Source organism: Salvelinus namaycush, chromosome 11, assembly GCF_016432855.1.
Source record: "Salvelinus namaycush isolate Seneca chromosome 11, SaNama_1.0, whole genome shotgun sequence".
Classification (NCBI taxonomy): domain Eukaryota; kingdom Metazoa; phylum Chordata; class Actinopteri; order Salmoniformes; family Salmonidae; genus Salvelinus; species Salvelinus namaycush.
This window is the reverse complement of record NC_052317.1, coordinates 18,043,360-18,063,089: the sequence shown is the minus strand read 5'-3', so window position 1 is coordinate 18,063,089 and position 19,730 is coordinate 18,043,360. Positions and strand designations below refer to the sequence as shown.

Here is a 19,730-nt window from a genome sequence, read left to right as displayed (position 1 = left end):
ACATATGGGCATGTAGGCCTATAGATGAACTGCGCTCTTAGTGTTGTGTGGCCTAATTATTCTTGTAAGTACAATGTAATATGTATCTTTATTACTTATTATTATACTTAAAACAGTTTAAATTAAGCTAGTTTTTAGATTTGTAAAACATACTTCAGTGACTGAATTTGGTGTACAGTGTTACAATGACAAATAACAACTTGTCACTGTACTTACCAGAATAATTACACAGTTATGATCATGTTGTAAATTGTTTCCTAATATTCTAAGAAACCCTAGGCTTAGTTACTGCCTAGTTAATCCTTTTTAAATTGTCAGCAGGAACATTTCTACATCGATGCAGTTAGATATAGGTTAGTCAAAGAAATAAATAGATGATTTGGACATAGTCTACTCATTCTCGGCAATGGGTGTTCAGATTGAGAACACAGGAAAGGAGACCAGACCTGTATTTTTCCACCAATAACCCCTTTTCACTCCTCCCAGGGGTTTCCAATGGTTGTGGCGCAACACTCATATGTACTACTAGAGCAGACCTAAGGGAAATTAACAGAACTAACTGAGTGGAGAGCGTGGGATAGTTACAGGACGGTACACTCTGCAGACCAGTTAGTTCCTCACTGTTGAGCCTGACATCCTATCTTATCTTGTAGTTCCTTTTAAAGCCTACGCTGTCTGGTAAAACCCAAACCTTGTTCTCTTTGAGGGGCATTGCTACTTCTGTGATGGTAAGACTTGTTTTTTAATCAATGTTTAAATGTTTCTTTGTTGCATTGGGTTCAACATTTGGCCAAGGAGCATGTTTGATTTATCTGTGCGTTACATTTGAACGGGAGCTATATTTGGCAAACCTTTTTACAGCATGCTCTTGATGTAGTGTTGATAGAGAAGTAGGCCTGTGGTAGAAAGTGCCTTGGCTGAATTGCTGTGGTCATGTTTATGATTTGGATTTGATGTATGTCCCTCAAAAACACTAAGACAAAATTAGTTTTTTAAAGTAGTACTTTGTAGCATAAATATATTATAGCACTATGATGAATATAGTCTACTAGGCAGTGTAATATAGTGGTCAGTTGGTCAGACTCACATTTGCTGAGTTAAACTGAGGACAAGACTAACTAAGTAGCCTTGCCATTCTACCACACTGTGGTATGTCAGGTCAACAGACTCCCAAAGCATTGACGCTGAAGAGGTTTTAAGACCTGGCTGAAGAGGTTAAGACGTGGCTGAAGAGGTTAAGACCTGGCGAGTGTAAAATAGACAAGTGTGACCTGGGAGATTTGAAACTGGTGAAGCTACAAGTTATAACTGTCATATTATGTTGTTTTGCATGAGGGTCCTGACTTCAGAAGTAGGCTAAATTGTTTGGATTAGGTTCCGGATATATTATATAACATTGTACCTACGCAAAAACATCCAAAGAATGTGTCATACAGTACTTGAAAAACAAGTTAAATAGATATAGATCAGCTTAAATATGTTAACTGTGTGTTACTTCATTGTACTTTTCCCCCTTAAGGATAAATGGGCATAGTAGCTTTATAATGCCCATGTTTCCTGGAAGCCTTTATTTATTTATTATTTATTATTTTTAAAATGCTGTAATAATACTTAGATAAATTGTATTGTCATGTTGTTGGGTAATTCAATTTAACACATTTTTGCTATAGTGACTTTCTTTGCATTTCCCATGAAATTATTTTGTTTATAGGATTAACAGTCCTCCCCTGATACAGAGAGTAGCCAAATGTATTTCAAAGTGCTCCAAATATAGTGTTTGAGTTGAACAATTTAACATTTGTCACATACTTGAATCAAATAGAAAAATGCAAAATTAAGTTACAAACCAATTTATGCTGAGAAGTATTTATATACACTGTGAATTTCCCATGTTCTTGGGTTAATTTTGATTACTGCTCTCTGCACTTGTTGTGCAATGTGCAGTCAATGAGAAGTCAGAGATTTTTACCAACAGTAGAGTCATCTGTTTGTACAATAGCACATTGTTTCAGTGAAGGGTTTTCAGGAAAATGCTCATCTAGTTTTCTCTCCTATCTGGAGAGATATCAGCACCACTGGTGCTCAGCTAAAAACAAGTGTCCTGAACATTTAGACGGGGAGGGACAAAAGTGACATTTTTCCAGTGATGAAATTGTTTGAAATTGGGAAAGGAACTTAAAGTGTTGCCTCCACCCCCCTCCTTGTCACATGTCTGTTTCACAGCATAGAAACGTTCCTGGATTAGGGGAGAATTAACACAAAGCAAAGACGCCACTTCAGCTGCGGTCTGAAACAAGGGAATCGAGTGAGCAACGGGGCGAAGCCGCACGCGAGCTGCTGCTACTGAAGCACACCAGTGTCCAGAAGAAGACGAGTCCCAAAAAGAGACACACAGCAGCACAGACATAGACCACATCGTCACGAAAGAGAAAGAGGTCCCTCCACTTGAAAGCGCCCCCTGACTGAAGCATGGAGGAAAAGCCATTTTCGGTGATTGTGGTGAGTTGGGGTTTTTGTTTGTATTTCTATTCAGCCCCCCCCCCCCCCCACATTACTGATCTCCTCACACACACCTTGTCAGAGACAGTGTTCTTTTTGTCCGATTTGAAATCAGTTCTTATTGAAGCTACTCACATGAGCAGTATTGTTGTCATTGATGACGAATAGCAGTGTACAGCTGTTGACCATCAGTTGACCCTACGCTCCCCTTATGAGCTCTGTACAGAGATGTTCCAAGGATCAGCTAACTGGAGGTGAATTGAAGAGGCCTATAGGCCTACCTAACAAAATGTAGGCTAATTAAATAAAAGCATGTCTACCATTTTTATTGTTGCTAACTATGTTCATTAGAGAAAGTAAATATAGTTAGAATTCTAGCTAGTTGTAGAAACATTTGTAACATGATTTAATGTGGAGGTCTCATTAGCTGTCACCAGCTACTGCACAGCCAGTAGTGAACTAAAGTTTGTGTAATTTCCCAAGTTTTGCAGTAATATTTTACTGTAGACCTACTGTCTACATTTCTTATGTTAATAGTGCCACATTTGTACTGTGTTAGAGAGAATCCAATTGGGAACTGAAAAGGCTATCAATTCTGTCCTCCCAAAAAGATTTAATAATTTGATCAAAGGAAAATGAAATGATTGTTTCGCACACAAAATGAAAGATTATTGCATATGAACCAAAGAGCTTGGAAGGTCATTTTGATTATACATTTACTTGGGATAAAGTCAATAAATATCACTTTCATTTGAATGCTCTTTTGGTAGTATTTTGTGTGAATATTTTTTATTTTGGTTCAGCCTATCATTTGAAGACGTGCCTACCCTATTTATCGTTGTCAACAAGGTGTTACCTGTACTTGATCAATGTGATTCTACAAGACACTAGCTTGAATTTCTGAAGTTCCATTTGTCTTTTTATGTATTGTCTATGTGTCTTATGTTTACATAGTTTGTAAGAAACTGGTTTTGACCATCCCTAATCTTGTATGCCATGCCTTCATCCTTTTCGATGTTTAACTACTGAGAAGGTGATTGGCTTCTAAGAAATACTGGGGATAGTGGCTGGCTATAGTAGTAGTACTGAAGTAACTGGACCTTGTGTGGCTTTACCCAATCGGACCCATGTGTCTGTCAAGCAGGTATACTACAGGCTGATTGTTTGACTTGGCCGATGTGGCTGTTGCAGCAGCCACTTCTGTAATTGTCTGGACAGTGTGTCCCTGGCTGTAAATATGCTCAGACCAAGACCTCAGTAACAACAACATCACATGTTCTTCACAACAACATTTTCAATCTTCAAATTTCACACTGCTGTTAGTAAAACAGAAAAAGAGATAGAGATAGAATGTTAAATCTCTCTTATCTGGACAGGAAAAAAGTAAGGTTGAATGAGTAAGGTCAAACCCTGAGGTCGAACCTTGAGGTCCAAACGTGAAGTCAAACGTAGATAAGAGCCAAAGATCCTCCCCTCCATTTCCCTCCCCTTCTGTGATTGGTTCCCCCATGCTCCAGTCGCAATGGCTGAGTCTGTTGTCTTCTACTGACAGACAGTGATGCTAGTCATTCCACAGGACCGAACCCTTCTCCCGCCATCACTAACTGTCACTGCTTCACTGCCATGGCTCCCTTGCATACAGTATATTGCATTACATACACTACATGATTAAAAGTATCTACTGTATGTGGACACCTGATCGTCAAACATTTCATGGGCTTTAATATGGAGTTGGTCCCCCCTTTACTGCTATAACAGCATCCACTCTTCTGGGAAGGATTTCCACTAGATGTTGGAACATTGCTGTGGGGACTTGCTTCCATTCAGCCGCAAGTGCATTAATGAGATCAGGCAATGATGTTGGGCGATTAAGCCTCGCTCGCAGTCGGCATTCCAATTCATCCCAAAGGTGTTTGATGGGGTTGAGGTCAGGGCTCTTTGCAGGCCAGTCAAGTTCTTCCACACCGATCTTGACGAACCATTGCTGTATGGACTTCGCTTTGTGCACAAAGGCATTGTCATGCTGAAACAGGAAAGGGCCTTCCCCAAATTGTTGCCACAAAGTTGGAAGCACAGAATTGTCTAGAATGTCATTGTATGCTGTTGCTTTAAGATTTCCCTTCACTTTAAATAAGGGGCCTAGCCTGAACCATGAAAACAGCCCCAGATTATTATTCCTCCTACACCAAACTTTACAGTTGGCACTATGCATTGGGGCAGGTAGCGTTCTCCTGGCATCCACCAAACCCAGATTCGTCCGTCGGACTGCCAGATGGTGAAGCGTGATTCATCCCTCCAGAGAACACGTTTCCACTGCTCCAGAGTCCAATGGCGGCAAGCTTTACACCACTCCAACTGATGCTTGGCATTGCGCATGGTGGTCTTAGGCTTGTGTGTGGCTGCTCAGCCATGGAAACCCATTGCATGAAGCTCCAGACAAACAGTTATTGTGCTGACTTTGCTTCCAGAGGCAGTTTGGAACTCGGTAGTGAGTGTTGCAACCAAGGACAAACGATTTTTACGGGCTATGCGCTTCAGCACTCAGCGGTCCCGTTCTGTGAGCTTTTGTGGCCTACCACTTTGCTGCTGAGCCGCTGTTGCTCCTATACTTTCTACTTCACAATAACAGCACCTACAGTTGACCGGGGCAGCTCTAGCAGGGCAGAAATTTGACAAACTGACTTGTTGAAAAGATGGCATCCTATGACGGTGCCACGTTGAAAGTCACTGAGCTATTCAGTAAGGCCATTCTACTGCCAATGTATGTCTATGGCGATTGCTTGGCTGTGTGCTCGATTTTATACACTGGTCAGCAACGTGTGTGGCTGAAATAGCCGAATCCACTAATTTGAAGGGGTGTCCACATACTTTTGTATATATAGTGTATATACAGATAGTTATACCTAGTTATGTTTTAGACATTGTATACTTAATTTCTCTTGCTGCTAAAATAGTTCGTCCTGGTTTTCTATCTATTCAAGCAGAGTTTTTACATTGCATGGACAGGCTGGTATCATTTTGCTTGCAATTGTGCTTTAGAAACCCAAGTCTGACTCTTTCCAACCTTTCTAAGGAAGGCCTTATCTTTTGAATAGCTCTCTAACAGCTTTTATAGCTTTTGGGCTCACTTTCCCTGAATTGGCAGCCGGATTAGGTTTTGGCAGACCGTTTTACGAGACAGCTAGATGTCTTTTATGCTTTGAGAGAAGATATGTTGGGGAAGGGAGTGGGGTGAGGGATTTGCACATTTGTCTGCTCGGGACCTCATTTAGATGTGGTAGGACAATGAGTAGCATCCTGTCTGACTGCTGCTCTCCTGCTCGTCTCTTGGGAACAGCCAAATGGAGAAAACAACTCAAAGCCCCACCTCAAGTAGAGCCCGACCGATAAATAAGATGACCGATATTATCGGACGATATTAGCCTTTCACAGAAATATTTGTATTGGTCTTTATTCCACAGATGCCAATATTATTACATAATATTATTCCACTTATGCCAATATTATATACAGTTGAAGTCGGAAGTTTACATACACTTAGGTTGGAGTCATTAAAACTCGTTTTTCAACCACTCCACAAATTTCTTGTTAACAAACTATAGTTTTGGCAAGTCGGTTAGGACATCTACTTTGTACATGACACAAGTAATTTTTCCAACAAGTGTTTACAGACAGATTATTTCACTTATAATTCACTGTATCACAATTCCAGTGGGTCAGAAGTTAACTTACACTAAGTTGACAGTGCCTTTAAATAGCTTGGAAAATTCCAGAAAATTGTCATGGCTTTAGAAGCTTCTGATAGGCTAATTGACATAATTTGAGTCAATTGGAGGTGTACCTGTGGATGTATTTCAAGGCCTACCTTCAAACTCAGTGCCTCTTTGATTGACATCATGGGAAAATCAAAAGAAATCAGCCAAGACCTCAGAAAAAAAATTGTAGACCCCCACAAGTCTGGTTCATCCTTGGGAGCATTTTCCAAACGCCTGAAGGTACCATGTTTATCTGTAGAAACAATAGTACGCAAGTATAAACACCATGGGACCATGCAGCCGTCATACTGCTCAGGAAGGAGACGCGTTATGTCTCCTAGAGATGAACGTACTTTGGTGTGAAAAGTGCAAATCAATCCCAAAACAACAGCAAAGGAACTTGTGAAGATTCTGGAGGAAACAGGTACAAAAGTATCTATATCCACAGTAAAACGAGTCCTATATCGACATAACCAAAAAGGCCACTCAGCAAGGAAGAAGCCACTGCTCCAAAACCGTCATAAAAAAGCCAGACTACGGTTTGCAACTGCACATGGGGACAAAGATCAAAGTTTTTTGGAGAAATGTCCTCTAGTCTGATGAAACAAAAATAGACCTGTTTGGCCACAATGACCATTGTTATGTTTGGAGGAAAAAGGGGGAGGCTTGCAAGCCGAAGAACACCATCCCAACCGCGAAGCACGGGGGTGGCAGCATCATGTTGTGGGGGTGCTTTGCTGCGGGAGGGACTGGTGCACTTCACAAAATAGATGGCTTCATGAGGAAAGAAAATTATGTGGATATATTGAAACAACATCTCAAGACATCAGTCAGGATGTTAAAACTTGGTCGCAAATGGGTCTTCCAAATGGACAATGACCCCAAGAATACTTCCAAAGTTGTGGCAAAATGGCTTAAGGAGAACAAAGTCAAGGTATCGGAGTGGCCATCACAAAGCCCTGACCTCAATCCTATAGAAAATTTGTTGGCAGAACTGATAAAGCGTGTGCGAGCAAGGAGGCCTACAAACCGGACTCAGTTACACCAGCTCTGTCAGGAGGAATGGGCCAAAATTCACCCAACTTATTGTGTGAAGCTTGTGGAAGGCTACCCAAAACGTTTTACCCAAGTTAAACAATTTAAAGGCAATGCTACCAAATACTAATTGAGTGTATGTAAACTTCTGACCCACTGGAAATGTGATGAAAGAAATAAAAGCTGAAATAAATCATTCTCTCTACTATTATTCTGACATTTTACATTCTTAAAATAAAGTGGTGATCCTAACTGACGTAAGACAGGGAATTTTTACTCGGATTAAATGTCAGGAATTGTGAAAAACTGAGTTTAAATGTATTTGGCTAAGGTGTATGTAAACATCCGACTTAAACTGTACATAGAACAAACAAATATGTTTGCTCATTTGAGGTATTTTTTAAAACATTTTCAATGGTTACCTGAAGAGGGCTCTCTACTAGCTGCTCATTGAACATCATTCAGCCCAAGGTCACAATGTGAGAGAGAGAGTAAGCATGGTGGTTTAACAGTGAGTAGCTTATAATAGCCAGCGTATTTGTAAATGAAAAAATGTACACCAATCAAGCAGCCCTGTCCTCATCACACTCTCACTTAGTTAACGTTAGCAGGCTAGCTAGCCAGCAAGGTTGTTAGCTTAGCTATCTAGCCAGCAATATAGTTAGCTAGATATCTGTGCTACTTGTGTGCTAACACTGGACTGGCGCCAAAGTGAACACTCGACACAAAAATAATACTGTTACTGTCTAGGCCTATTATGTTAGCTAGTGGGTTTATTTAGTTTGTTTTCCAAAATATGCAATCTTCAAAAAGCAAGACATTTGGCACAGATCTATCATTTGGGCCATGTGCTAACATGGGAGATAAGTAGCTAGCATTAGTTATCTAGCTAAATTAGAATGTGTGACTAAAACCAGTCCGGCAAGAATTTTCCTGCGTAAACGTTTCCGGGCATCAGCGCATGCCATTTGCAGTTGACATGTATAGCCAATATATGTTGTATTGACAGGGTAATGTACATATGGGTTCTGTAAGAAAACATTGTCGTAATGAACAGCTAGCTTGTGCGTGTCATAATGTACTCATTGCGAGGTTGCCATAAAGTGTTTGTTTACATAACCTTTGACTGTTTTAAACACTGTAGTAAATCTACTCAAGACAAAGCTGCCGTTGACAAGTAGCGATGACATTACGAACGGCATGTTACTACTGCATTTCAATGCTTATTTGTGAATTTGTAACAGTGCAGTTTCAGATTTACTTTGAGATAAAGTTTAATTAATTCAGCCAGCCACCCCATGTGGTGGTCTAGCACAAACACTTTTGCATACTTCTTATACAGTGCCACATCTTTAACTTGTACCTAAGAAGGTAAACTAAACAAGTTTTATATTTACTGTTGTATTTATAGAGGATGTAGTTGCTTTTTGGTGGATATCCTGTAAACCACAAATATTTTTTTTATAAATAATGTACAATGTTATATTTTGTTAAATCATAATTTAGAGTATCTGGTAATTAGTGCAAACAATTATTGTGTCATTTTTTAATTTAAAAAAAAATAATTCTTTCCACCTCTAAATTACTACTTTACATCAGCAGATCTAACGGTAATCGGTGTCTTTTGCCTCTCTAAAATCGGTATCGGACCCAAAAATACCATATCGCTCAGGCTCTAGTCATACAATGGTGACGAGCATGTCAAACGATTTTGAAAAGTGCTTTCTATCATCGCTTCTAAAATATTGTTTTTACAAAAATCCCCATGTCGTTGCCTACTCCGTCACCGACGCTAGTTTTAATGTGAGCGGTTTAGAAACGCAATCTGAGGGCAACCAGTCCCAGACGTCCCAATATTTTCAAACATGTTTGATTTTATAGCCACAAAATCTGCAATGCTCTTGTAGTGTGAGATGTGCAACGACAAGTTTTGAGAACAGTGATCAGCAATAGCCAATGAGGCAAGAGAAGAAGCCAGTGAGATGATGATCTTGTTTCCCATCACACAGGATGTGTAGACTCTCGAGCAGGAGCGATGACTACTACTAGTATGCGTTTGTACTTGCCTTTAACCAAAGCCAAATTGTCAAATCGTTACAGCTCTAAAGTTCACAAACAATGTTTTTCAATTGAAAAATGTTGGCTAGATATTTGTGACTTGTTTCAGGAAATTAGGCGTATGTCCATGTCACTACCCCACAGGAGCGGCATTTGAACGTAAACATTTATTAGAACTACAAAAGTTTTGCTACTTTCAACAACATTGATGCCCTGAATTTAGCAGGCGCTATCGAAAGTTCAGTTGGAAAAAGTGATGGTCTACTTTCTGCACACGCCATGTTCAGTGTGAACCGGAGTGACTTTACACAATGCTAGCCAAATGATGTATCTACAAACAAAATGTTAAATGTTTCAAGTCTGCCGTGAAGCGTTCATCCATGTATACGGGTAATAGTCTAGCTACATTTTCAGATATATGTTTCTAATTTTGTCAGAATTTTTTATTTTTTTATTTTAAGTTAAAGCGTACTGTTAGTTAGCTAGCAAATGTTAGCTTGCTGGCTCGATAGCTAACGTTACGTGTATGATCTGTGTAGTAATATTATTCGAATCAGAAAACCATTTGCATTGCTAGTTATAGCCTAATGTTAGCTAGCTAACATTGAACCTTGTTTGTTTAGCTTTAGCTACCTGCAGATTCATACTACAATACTTTGTATTGGTAGTAGTATTAGTTGGGATTATGCCGGTTCATTGTTTAGCTAGCTACCTAGCTAGCTACATGTCTAAACAAAAGGTTCCACTTCGGCCGGACAATAGTGACCCATCCACGTAGCTAGATGTGGGTGGTTATAGCTCTTCCTTCACATGACCCATCAATTTAGACAAGTGTGTCGGGTAAGCGCCATCTAATAATGAGAAAACATATTTTAAATATTTGTATCTGTTTTTGATATTGCTACTATGCTAGTAACCACTATGCTAGTAACCGTTTACACCATCTGTGCATGTGACAAATAAACATCGATTTTATTTGATATAGCGTGTGTTTGTGTTTACCACATAGACTCACATGAGAATCCTTAAAGAGATGGGTGGGGCTAAGGCTTAAGAGGGTGTGAACGATGCTGAATGGGTCTAGACAAAGAAGAGCTCTCCAGTAGGTGTACCATATATTCAAGGGCCATTTTCTCAAAACGTGGGGTTTCAAATTTAGCAACTTCCAAAGCAGAATTACTTTTCCATTGTTCCTCAACTGCAGTGTATGATATCCCATTTTCTAGCTCTGAGTCTCTACTCTTGTCCAAAGTAAAACACACAATTTCAAATGTTGCTACATAACACTGAATCTAGGCGGTCAGTTACATTTCAACTCCGTATGGCAAGCGTGAATGTCTGAAGGAAAACTTTTATGAGGCTGCTTTGAGCCACAGCTCGTTGTAGGTGAGACAGCGTGGTATCAACAATCCTCACGACCAAGTGAAGAATCTTGTAGTGTGTAACCCCCTGTCTGTACCACATCCTTAAGTCTGCGCATCACTACGTTGGCAAAGCAACATAAATAAATACAGGAAAGCCTGTTGTTTAATGTGAGAGGCTCAGTGACATTAGGATTTTGAAAGTCGGCTTCAGTCCTTTATGTTTGCCTACTTTGTAACATTCTCACCTTGGAAAACTGGCAAGACTGTGACTGTAGTATTGAGGTGTGTATGAGTGGATGGTCTCAACGACTTTATGTTGTAAACAGTTGCCCTGCCATGGGAAGTTTGCGTAAAGACAATAAGTCTCAAGTTAAGTTTGTCTGTCCCACACATCTTCAGTCTGCCCAAAAGCTTTTCCTTTCCTCCTTATGTAAGGAGGACCATATTCAGCTGTCAATCACTCACTTATATTAGCTTAAGTGTTCACATCTTTGTAACTGTGCAATCGTGCTGCCTTCAGGGCATGGGAACAGATGTGAGGGAGCAAAAGGGAAGTTAAACATGATTTCTGTTTATGTTTGAGCCTCTGACTGTACAGTGCACCAAGCGGCAGAAAGGTCACCAAATGCCAAACACGTCCACTGCTGCGCTTCCTTTTAAAGATCCCCCAACCAAAGAACCCTTTGAGTTTCGGCCTTTAGATTTCATTTGAAGAAACCACTCAGGCTGAAAATGACGTTTTTTCCAACTTTTCTTCCTCTCCCTTCTGTTTAATGGCAGCCCCCTCCAAAGAAAGGATAAACAAAGTAAAAAAAGATACCCACTTTCGTCCGCTGGCGAGTTTGTAAAATTATGGACAGCTATTGAGCATTGTGTTCCCTCATCGGGCCTCTTAAATCTTCTCATCTCTTTTATTATTATTATTTTCAACAGTCCATTTGAGGTCCTTCAAAGGCTTTTCACCCCATATTTAGGTAATTTGTTGCGCTTGAACTCAACCTGCTCTGCCCCTTGTCTAGTAATGGGAGATATAGGCATGGGATAAAGCGGGTCTGCTGTTCTCAGGGCTCCCACACAGGAACACCCGCCTTCACATTAGTTATCACTTTGATTCCTTCAATGTCCAAGGCTCACCAAAAGCATCTCAAATTCCCCCACCATTTCAAATCAAATCAACGTGCACTACCGGTCAAAAGTTTTAGAACACCTACTCATTCAAGGGTTTTCTTTATTTTTACTATTTTCTACATTGTAGAATAATAGTGTAGACATCAGAACTATGAAATAACACATATGGAATCATGTAGTAACCAAAAAAGTGTTACAAAAAATCTAATTATATTTTATATTTGAAATTCTTCAAAGTAGCCATGACAGCTTTGCACACTCTTGGCATTTTCTCAACCAGCTTCACCTGGAATGCTTTTCCAACGGACTTGAAGGAGTTCCCACATATGCTGAGCACTTGTTGGTTGCTTTTCCTTCACTCTGCGGTCCAACTCATCCAAAACCATCTCAATTTAGTTGAGGTCGGGTGATTGTGGAGGCCAGGTTATCGGATGCAGCACTCCATCACTCTCCTTCTTGGTCAAATAGCCCTTACACAGCCTAGAGGTATGTTGGGTCATTGTCCTGTTGGAAAACAAATTATAGTCTGCCTAAGCGCGAACCAGATCGGATGGTGTATCGCTGCAGAATGCTGTGGTAGCCATGCTGGTTAAGTGTGCCTTGAATTCTAAATAAATCACAGACAGTGATCACACCTCACCCTCCATGCTTTACGGTGGGAACCACAATTGGGGAGATCATCTGTTCATCTACTCTGCGTCTCACAAAGACACTGCTGTTGGAACCAAAAATCTCAAATTTGTCAATTTTTCGTGTTTCTTGGCACAAGCAAGTCTCTTCTTATTGGTGTCCTTTAGTAATGGTTTCTTTGCAGCAAATCGACCATGAAGGCCTGATTCAAGCAGTTTCCTCTGAACAGTTGATGCTGAGATGTGTCTGTTACTTGAACTTTGTGAAGCATTTATTTGGGCTGCAATTTCTAATGCTGTTAACTCTAATAAACTTATTCTCTGAGATAATTCTGTGTCTTCCTTTCCTGTGGCGGTACTCATGAGAGCCAGTTTCATCATAGCGCTTGATGGTTTTTGCGACTGCACTTGAAGAAACTTTCAAAGTTCTTGAAATTTTCCGCATTAACTGACCTTCATGTTTTAAAGTAATGATGGACTATCGTTTCTCTTTGCTTATTTGAGCTGTTCTTGCCATAATATGGACTTGGTATTTTACCAAATAGGGCTATCTTCTGTATACCACCCCTTCCTTGTCACAACACAACTTATTGGCTCAAACGCATTAAGAAGGAAAGATATTCCACAAATGACCTTTTAACAAACTACACCTGTTAACTGAAATACATTCCAGGAATCGCAAATATAAAATATATTTTGATTTGTTTAACACGTTAACACACTACATGAATCCATATGTGTTATTTCATAGTTTTGATGTCTTCACTATTATTCTACAATGTAGACAATCGTAAAAATAAAGAAAATCCTGGAATGAGTTGTAGGCGTGTCCAAACTTTTGACTGCTACTGTATATATTTTGTTGTTGTTGATTATTCACGTGTTCACTAAGCTATGTTACATTGTATCTGGTTTCTGGAACTCTGACATAATTCCAAATAGGACATAGAATCCTACAACCACCCTGGACCAGTTATGTTGACCAAGCTAGAGACAAGGCCTTCAACCTTGCCATTGCACAAAAATGTTCCTCTGTTGAAGTTTTTCCCCCTCTTATATATTAGTTCATTTAATTTTAAGATTATGAAAGTATGCAGGAAGAATGAAATACCAGATACATTAGCACAATGAGCTGATGCCAACACATTCAAATTATCATTTTGATTCTATTTGAATGATTTTAGTAAATTCATTGTTACTCCAGAAATATTTGCTGTGTATGTAGGCTACGAGTCAAATATGAGATTTTCAAACTTTTGGTAACTTATTCCCCCTCCCCAAAATTTGGGAATTTAGTTTTTTTCCTGCAAACCTCTGTCACTTCTCGTATTCCAGCTCAACTACGATTGCTGCTGCTCTTCTAATTTGCTCATTGTTGAATCCACTCAAGTCACATATAACTCACTTTAATCTCCAGCAATGATCCCATATGTTTGTCAAATTGTGTATGTTGTGTGCTTTTTCCAGCCCGATTTGTTCCCAAGCTACTCCACTGAGCCCCATTCTCCCTGGAGGGGATCTGAGCTACACGCTATTTATAAAGAATTAACAGCTGGGGCCCTTCCAGCTAAATAACGGAGGGGAGAAATGATCATGGAAACTTCAGGTTAACCCAAGCGTTAGAGATTTCTCTCCTGTGTCCCTGAATGCTGCCAGGCTAAGCAAACGTCACACTTCAAACTGGAAGAAATGCTCAGGAAGTTGTTTTCCGACCAATGAATTTGTCCTTTTGTTGCCCAAACAAAGGCTGTTAGTCGCGCCAAAAATTGTCAGTTTTTTTTTTAAACTCTCTTTGGTTTCTGTCCTCCATGTTATGTAGTCCGTCCAGCCTGAGAGATTCTCCATAGCTACTTGCTGTCACTTTTCAGTTTCCCAGTCTGAACTGTTGAGTAAATTGAGGGTTATCCAAGTTTTCCATGGGCCAAGCCTTCGCACACCCCATCACTTACTTGGGAACCTAATCAGAGGTGATGAGATATTAAGTTAATTGCAATAAGGGACAGAGATCTTTATGCAAGCGGATTTAATAGGACCAAACATTAGCATCTCCACGAGTGAGCTGGACATCTCTTCAGCACTGGACTGGATGCTACATCTATCACTAAAGAAGACTAGATGGAGAAAAAACTACATGTCATACCAATTAACAGAGGTCTCTACGATAAAGTTGAATGACTGCTAAACGCATCCCGTGACCCGGTCTACACCTGATATTAAAATGTGTTCTGTGATCGTATTGTGGACGTTACAGTGAGATGTTCTAGAGGCCCAAACTCAGTACTCATTTTGAGCCTGATAGTTAGGCAATTGTTACTTTTGGGGGGGAAACAAATCGGTATCAACTAAAAGAAATCAAATGAGGAGAAGGAACATAAGATTGATTCCTACTTTTTGCGCAAGGGTAGCTAAAAATCCAACCACTCATAGGAAACATGAACCATGGAGTATCCAAGTAAATATGATTCTGATTATGCAACAATACAGTGCCTTCAGAAAGTATTCAGACCCCTTAATTTTCCCACATTTTGTTACATTACAGCCTTATTCTAAAATGGATTCAATTATTTTTCCCCTTATCATTCTAAACACATACCCAATACCCCCATAATGACATTATTGTAAATGTATAAAAAATTAACAGAAATACCTTATTTACCTAAGTATTCAGACCCTTTGCTATGAGACTCGAAATTGAGCTCAGGTGCATCCTGCTTCCATTGATCATCCCTGAGATGCTTCTACAACTGGATTGGAGTTCACCTGTGTTACATTCAATTGATTGGACATGATTTGGAAAGGCACACATCTGTCTATATAAGGTCCCACAGTTCACAGAGCATGTCAGAGCAAAAACCAAGCCATGAGGTCGAAGGATTTGTCCATAGAGCATCGAGACAGGATTGTGTCGAGGCATAGGTCTGGAAAAGAGTACCAAAACATTTCTGCAGCATTGAAGGTCCCCAAGAACACAGTGGCCTCCATCATTCTTAAATGGAAGAAGTTTGAAACCACCAAGACCAGCGCTGGCCGCCCGGCCAAACTGAGCAATCGGGGGAGAAGGGCGTTGGTCAGGGAGGTGACCAAGAACCCAATGGTCACTCTGAATGAGTTCCAGAGTTCCTCTGTGGAGATGGGAGAACCTTCCAGAAGGACAACCATCTCTGCAGCACTCCACCAATCAGGTCTTCATGGTAAAGTGGGCAGACGGAAGCCACTCCTCAGTAAAAGGCACATGACAGCCCACTTGGAGTTTGCCAAAAGACACCTAAAGGACTCAGACCTTGAGAAACAAGATTCTCTGGTCTGATGAAACCAAGATTGAACTCTTTGGCCTGAATGCCAAGAGTCACGCCTGGAGGAAACCTGGCACCATCTCTACGATGAAGCATGGTGGAGGCAGCATCATGCTGTGGGGATGTCAGGATTGAGAGAAAGATGAATGGAGGAAAGTACAGAGAGATCCTTGATGAAAACCTGCTCCAGAGCACTCAGGACATCAGACCGGGGTGAAGGTTCACCTTCCGACAGGACAAAGACCCTAAGCACACAGCCAAGACAACACTGGAGTGGCTTTGGGAAAAGTCTCTGAATGTCCTTGAGTGGCCCTGCCAGAGCCCTGACTTGAACCCGGTTGAACATCTCTGGAGAGACCTGAAAATAGCTGTGCAGCGACGCTCCCCATCCAGACAGAGCTTAAGAGGATGTGCAGAGAAGAATGGGAGAAACTCCCCAAATACAGGTAATCCAAGCTTTTAGCATGATACCCAAGAAGACTCAAGGCTGTAATCGCTGCCAAAGGTGCTTCAACAAAGTACTGAGTAAAGGATCTGAATTCTTGTGTGATATTTCAGTTTTTTATATTTAATACATTTGCAAAAATGTCTTAACCTGTTTTTGCTTTGTAATTATGGGGTACTGTGTACAGATTGATGAGGAAAAATAACAATTTAATCAGTTTTATAATAAGGCTGTAACCAAATGTAGAAAAAGGTAAGGGGTCTGAATACTTTCCGAATGCACTGTACATTGGAAATTCTCTGAGTAGCTTGTCCCTCTACGTTAACACTGATATTTTGACGCTGCCAATTTAAAAAAAGAACATAGCTATTACATTTGTCTTGCCTGCAATATAAGGGCATGACTGGTTTCATGGACTCTGTTTCTGTCAGGGTTTGTGTGCAGAGATGTAGCGGAGTCAAGCGCAGGACACAGGTGTTGAGCAAAACAACGGCGTTTACTCAAAATACAAGCAAAAATTCCTCATAGGGAATATAACAAACACACATGCACCAACAACAACCACTAACGAAACAAACAATCACGGACAGAACAGAAATGTATGCCAGAGGGTTAAATAGGGAACATGATAGGGGAATTGAAACCAGGTGTGTGTAATACAGACTAAACAAAACGAAACTGAAAAATGGATCGGTGGTGACGTCGACCGCCGAACACCACCCGAACAAGGAGAAGGGCCGACTTCGGCGGAAGTCGTTACAGTTTCCTCTTCTCAAGACCGCCCAAAGAAATTAGACGACCCAAAACAGAATAAGATCAATGACAAATGGCTTTTTTATGTGTCTTCCTATTATTTCAGCAAAAAGCTTTGTGTGTCAAGTGGTGGGTGTTTGTTGGAGCTTGCCTTTGCAATATTTGTAAATATGTGTGCGTGTGTGTGTGCGTGTGTGTGTGTGCGTGCGTGTCTGTGTTGGTATCTAGTCTGAATACCAACTGAGTGAGAATAGGATCTGGAAACGGCACATCCAGCACGGCAGTAAGTTGCGAAAGTGACATGTTTGGTCAGCAGTAGTAATTTAGCCCACACTGAAGACCCTTGTTTGACTTGTCAATAGAGGCAGCGTGCTCTGAATAGGAAAGAGTCCCAAAGGCAGCTAATTTCAAACATGGGAGCATTCTGTGCCACTTTAAGGCTTGTTTTAGTTTTATTTCTATTAGATTGAAATGTTGTGTAATAGGGAGATTTTCTATTTTATTGCTGATATAACGGTAGCCTTATCCTTTCAAGAAGTATAAGAATATCCTTTGCAAAGAAATGCTTGCAGATTTGATGTTCTAGAGAACTCAACTCAAATGCTTGAAATGGGTGAGATCTACTCTCTGATAGGAGCGTAGTAGGAAATAAAAACTGCAAGTTTAGATTTGAAATGGAACTCTCAATGCTACGCCCCCTTCCCTCTCTCGTGTTCTCTCTCTCTCTCTCTCTCCTTTCTCACTCTCTGGCAGGACTGTGGCCTACCCATGCTCCATAGCAACTGGGTTTTTCTCAGGCTGCCGGGCCACCTCATTGATGGGCTGTGCACAGCCAGACGACCCTTTCTAAATTCTTGCATGCCTTAGTCGGAAGTTGTCCTGTCCCAATGGCCTCCCTCACCCTTCCCCCTGCCACTACCGTATTCAGTGTCATTAGTGTGAGGAGTGTGGTGGTGAGTTCTGAGGAAGGTCCCCGTCTCCCTGTCTCGTTTGGGGGTTAGCCTATATATTCTTAGCAGCAGGGTTGTGTGCGATGGGCAAGGTATGACCTGGGTATGACTGACGCCCAGTAGGGAGGTGCCAGGAAAAGGTTATCCGGTTGACCCCCATCATCTGTCCTGGGAGATCTGTCTGTCTCTGTGGAGTCTGGAGATTGAACTATCACGCTCTTGCTCTCTTCCCAAGGGACTATGCCATTGGATCTGACTTTTTAATGACAAATCCTTATGTGGGAATGTTAGTTTCATGAATTGAATTTACACTCCAGTTGTAGTTGTAAAGGGGGGGGAAATGAAAACATTTAACAGATCCGGGCAATTACAGAACATGGCATCTGTGATGTTTAATTGGAGCTAAATAGCAGACATAACAGAGCAATTAGGAAAACAAGTTCCCCAACATGTCAACTGGCTTTTATAGTAATCTTGTCTCTTTTCATGGTCGTAGTCACCCTCTCCACAACACTCTCCTTTCAACTATTGATAAGCGGCAGGCAAAATAGTGCAGTGCAAAATCCTCATTAAATCTGACCTATTCTGTGGTGTACAGGCTCTCTGGTGGCTGACTAATAGGAGTTGGCTGCGGACCCTGTGGAGTTTCTAATGACCTACAGTGTCAGAATCCCCCACCGCCAGGCTTGTGGCTGCCTGGGCCTCATATGGAACCCCAGAGGAGCTCTGCATGTGTGTCATTTATTCCGCTATCCCACACACTCGCTCGTCTGCAGACGTTTACTAATAAAGATCATGCAGAAAGTGTGCTGTCGCCTAGTTAAGCAATTTCATTCCTCCTCATGGAATAAAAAATTATTAGCCCACTTTTCATGTATATTTCTGGAATTGTAGAAAAGCTGAAGAACATACGCCCATCCAGGTACTGTTTTGCAGGTGCTGAAGTTGTAGGGGATAAAACCGCTGCACACTGCTGTTCGTGCTCCCAGGTGATGTTATTGATACAACGTTTCGACCCTTAGGTTTCCATCAGCCATCATATTTCTGGAATTTAGCATGCATGAAAATGTATCTGATTTAGCCTTCATCTCTGGTCAGTGTATTTTCTACACGTTGTTTTATAGCATTAAACTTGACATGATTTCCACTACCTTGATTACTAGCGTAACTTGCCCCTTTATGTTGTTCATTTCAAAAGCAACTTCTCTGCTAATCAAATTTCAAAGGTCCTAAATTCTATTTAGCAAATAGTAGCCTAATTGTTGGAATATTTGTTTTGCTCTTTAAAATAGCAATAGTGCACAACTACTTTTCTGTTTCTTTTTAAACTGATGTCTGTACGTACTCATTTCCTCCAATGAGGGTATGGTAATTTGCCTGGGACTGCATAATAATGTAAAGTCATGTTTCAACGCTGATTGAGAAATCAATACTTTCTGTCTGCATTCTACAGCTCATCACATTAACTCATGGAGTCTATTCACTGAAGTGGTTGCCTCCATTGTCCGCCACTATCAAACGTCCATTAGGCCAGGTGTCAGTCAACTTTTGACCCCACTAACTGGATTCTCTGAGGATATGGCCATAAGCGGCATTTTAAAAGCCCTCCTTTGTGACATATTTTGGAATTTTGTTTATCTCTTCCCATAAATTGTGATGCAATTATGGTTCTCGCCATGCTGTCACGAATTGGTTGACCATACATTGTCAAGAGTGGAAATAATACGTTTGGACCTCTGAAGAAAAAAAGAGGAAGGAGCATAATTTGAAAGGGGGGGGGGGGGGCTGTAGGCAGTGAGAAGGGTATATCCTTGTGCCTTT

At 40.8% G+C, this 19,730-nt stretch overlaps 1 protein-coding gene across 1 annotated transcript in view; it reads left to right on the top strand.

The window, feature by feature from the left end:
• LOC120055877 (sodium- and chloride-dependent glycine transporter 1-like) overlaps positions 1–19,730 on the top strand; it is a 90,359-nt gene that overhangs the window by 17,043 nt on the left and 53,586 nt on the right. Inside the window, exon 2 of the mRNA XM_039003908.1 lies at positions 2,224–2,499. Within this exon, the coding sequence (XP_038859836.1) occupies positions 2,470–2,499 (30 nt within the window). The 5' untranslated portion in view covers positions 2,224–2,469. The remainder of the gene's footprint in view (positions 1–2,223; positions 2,500–19,730) is intronic.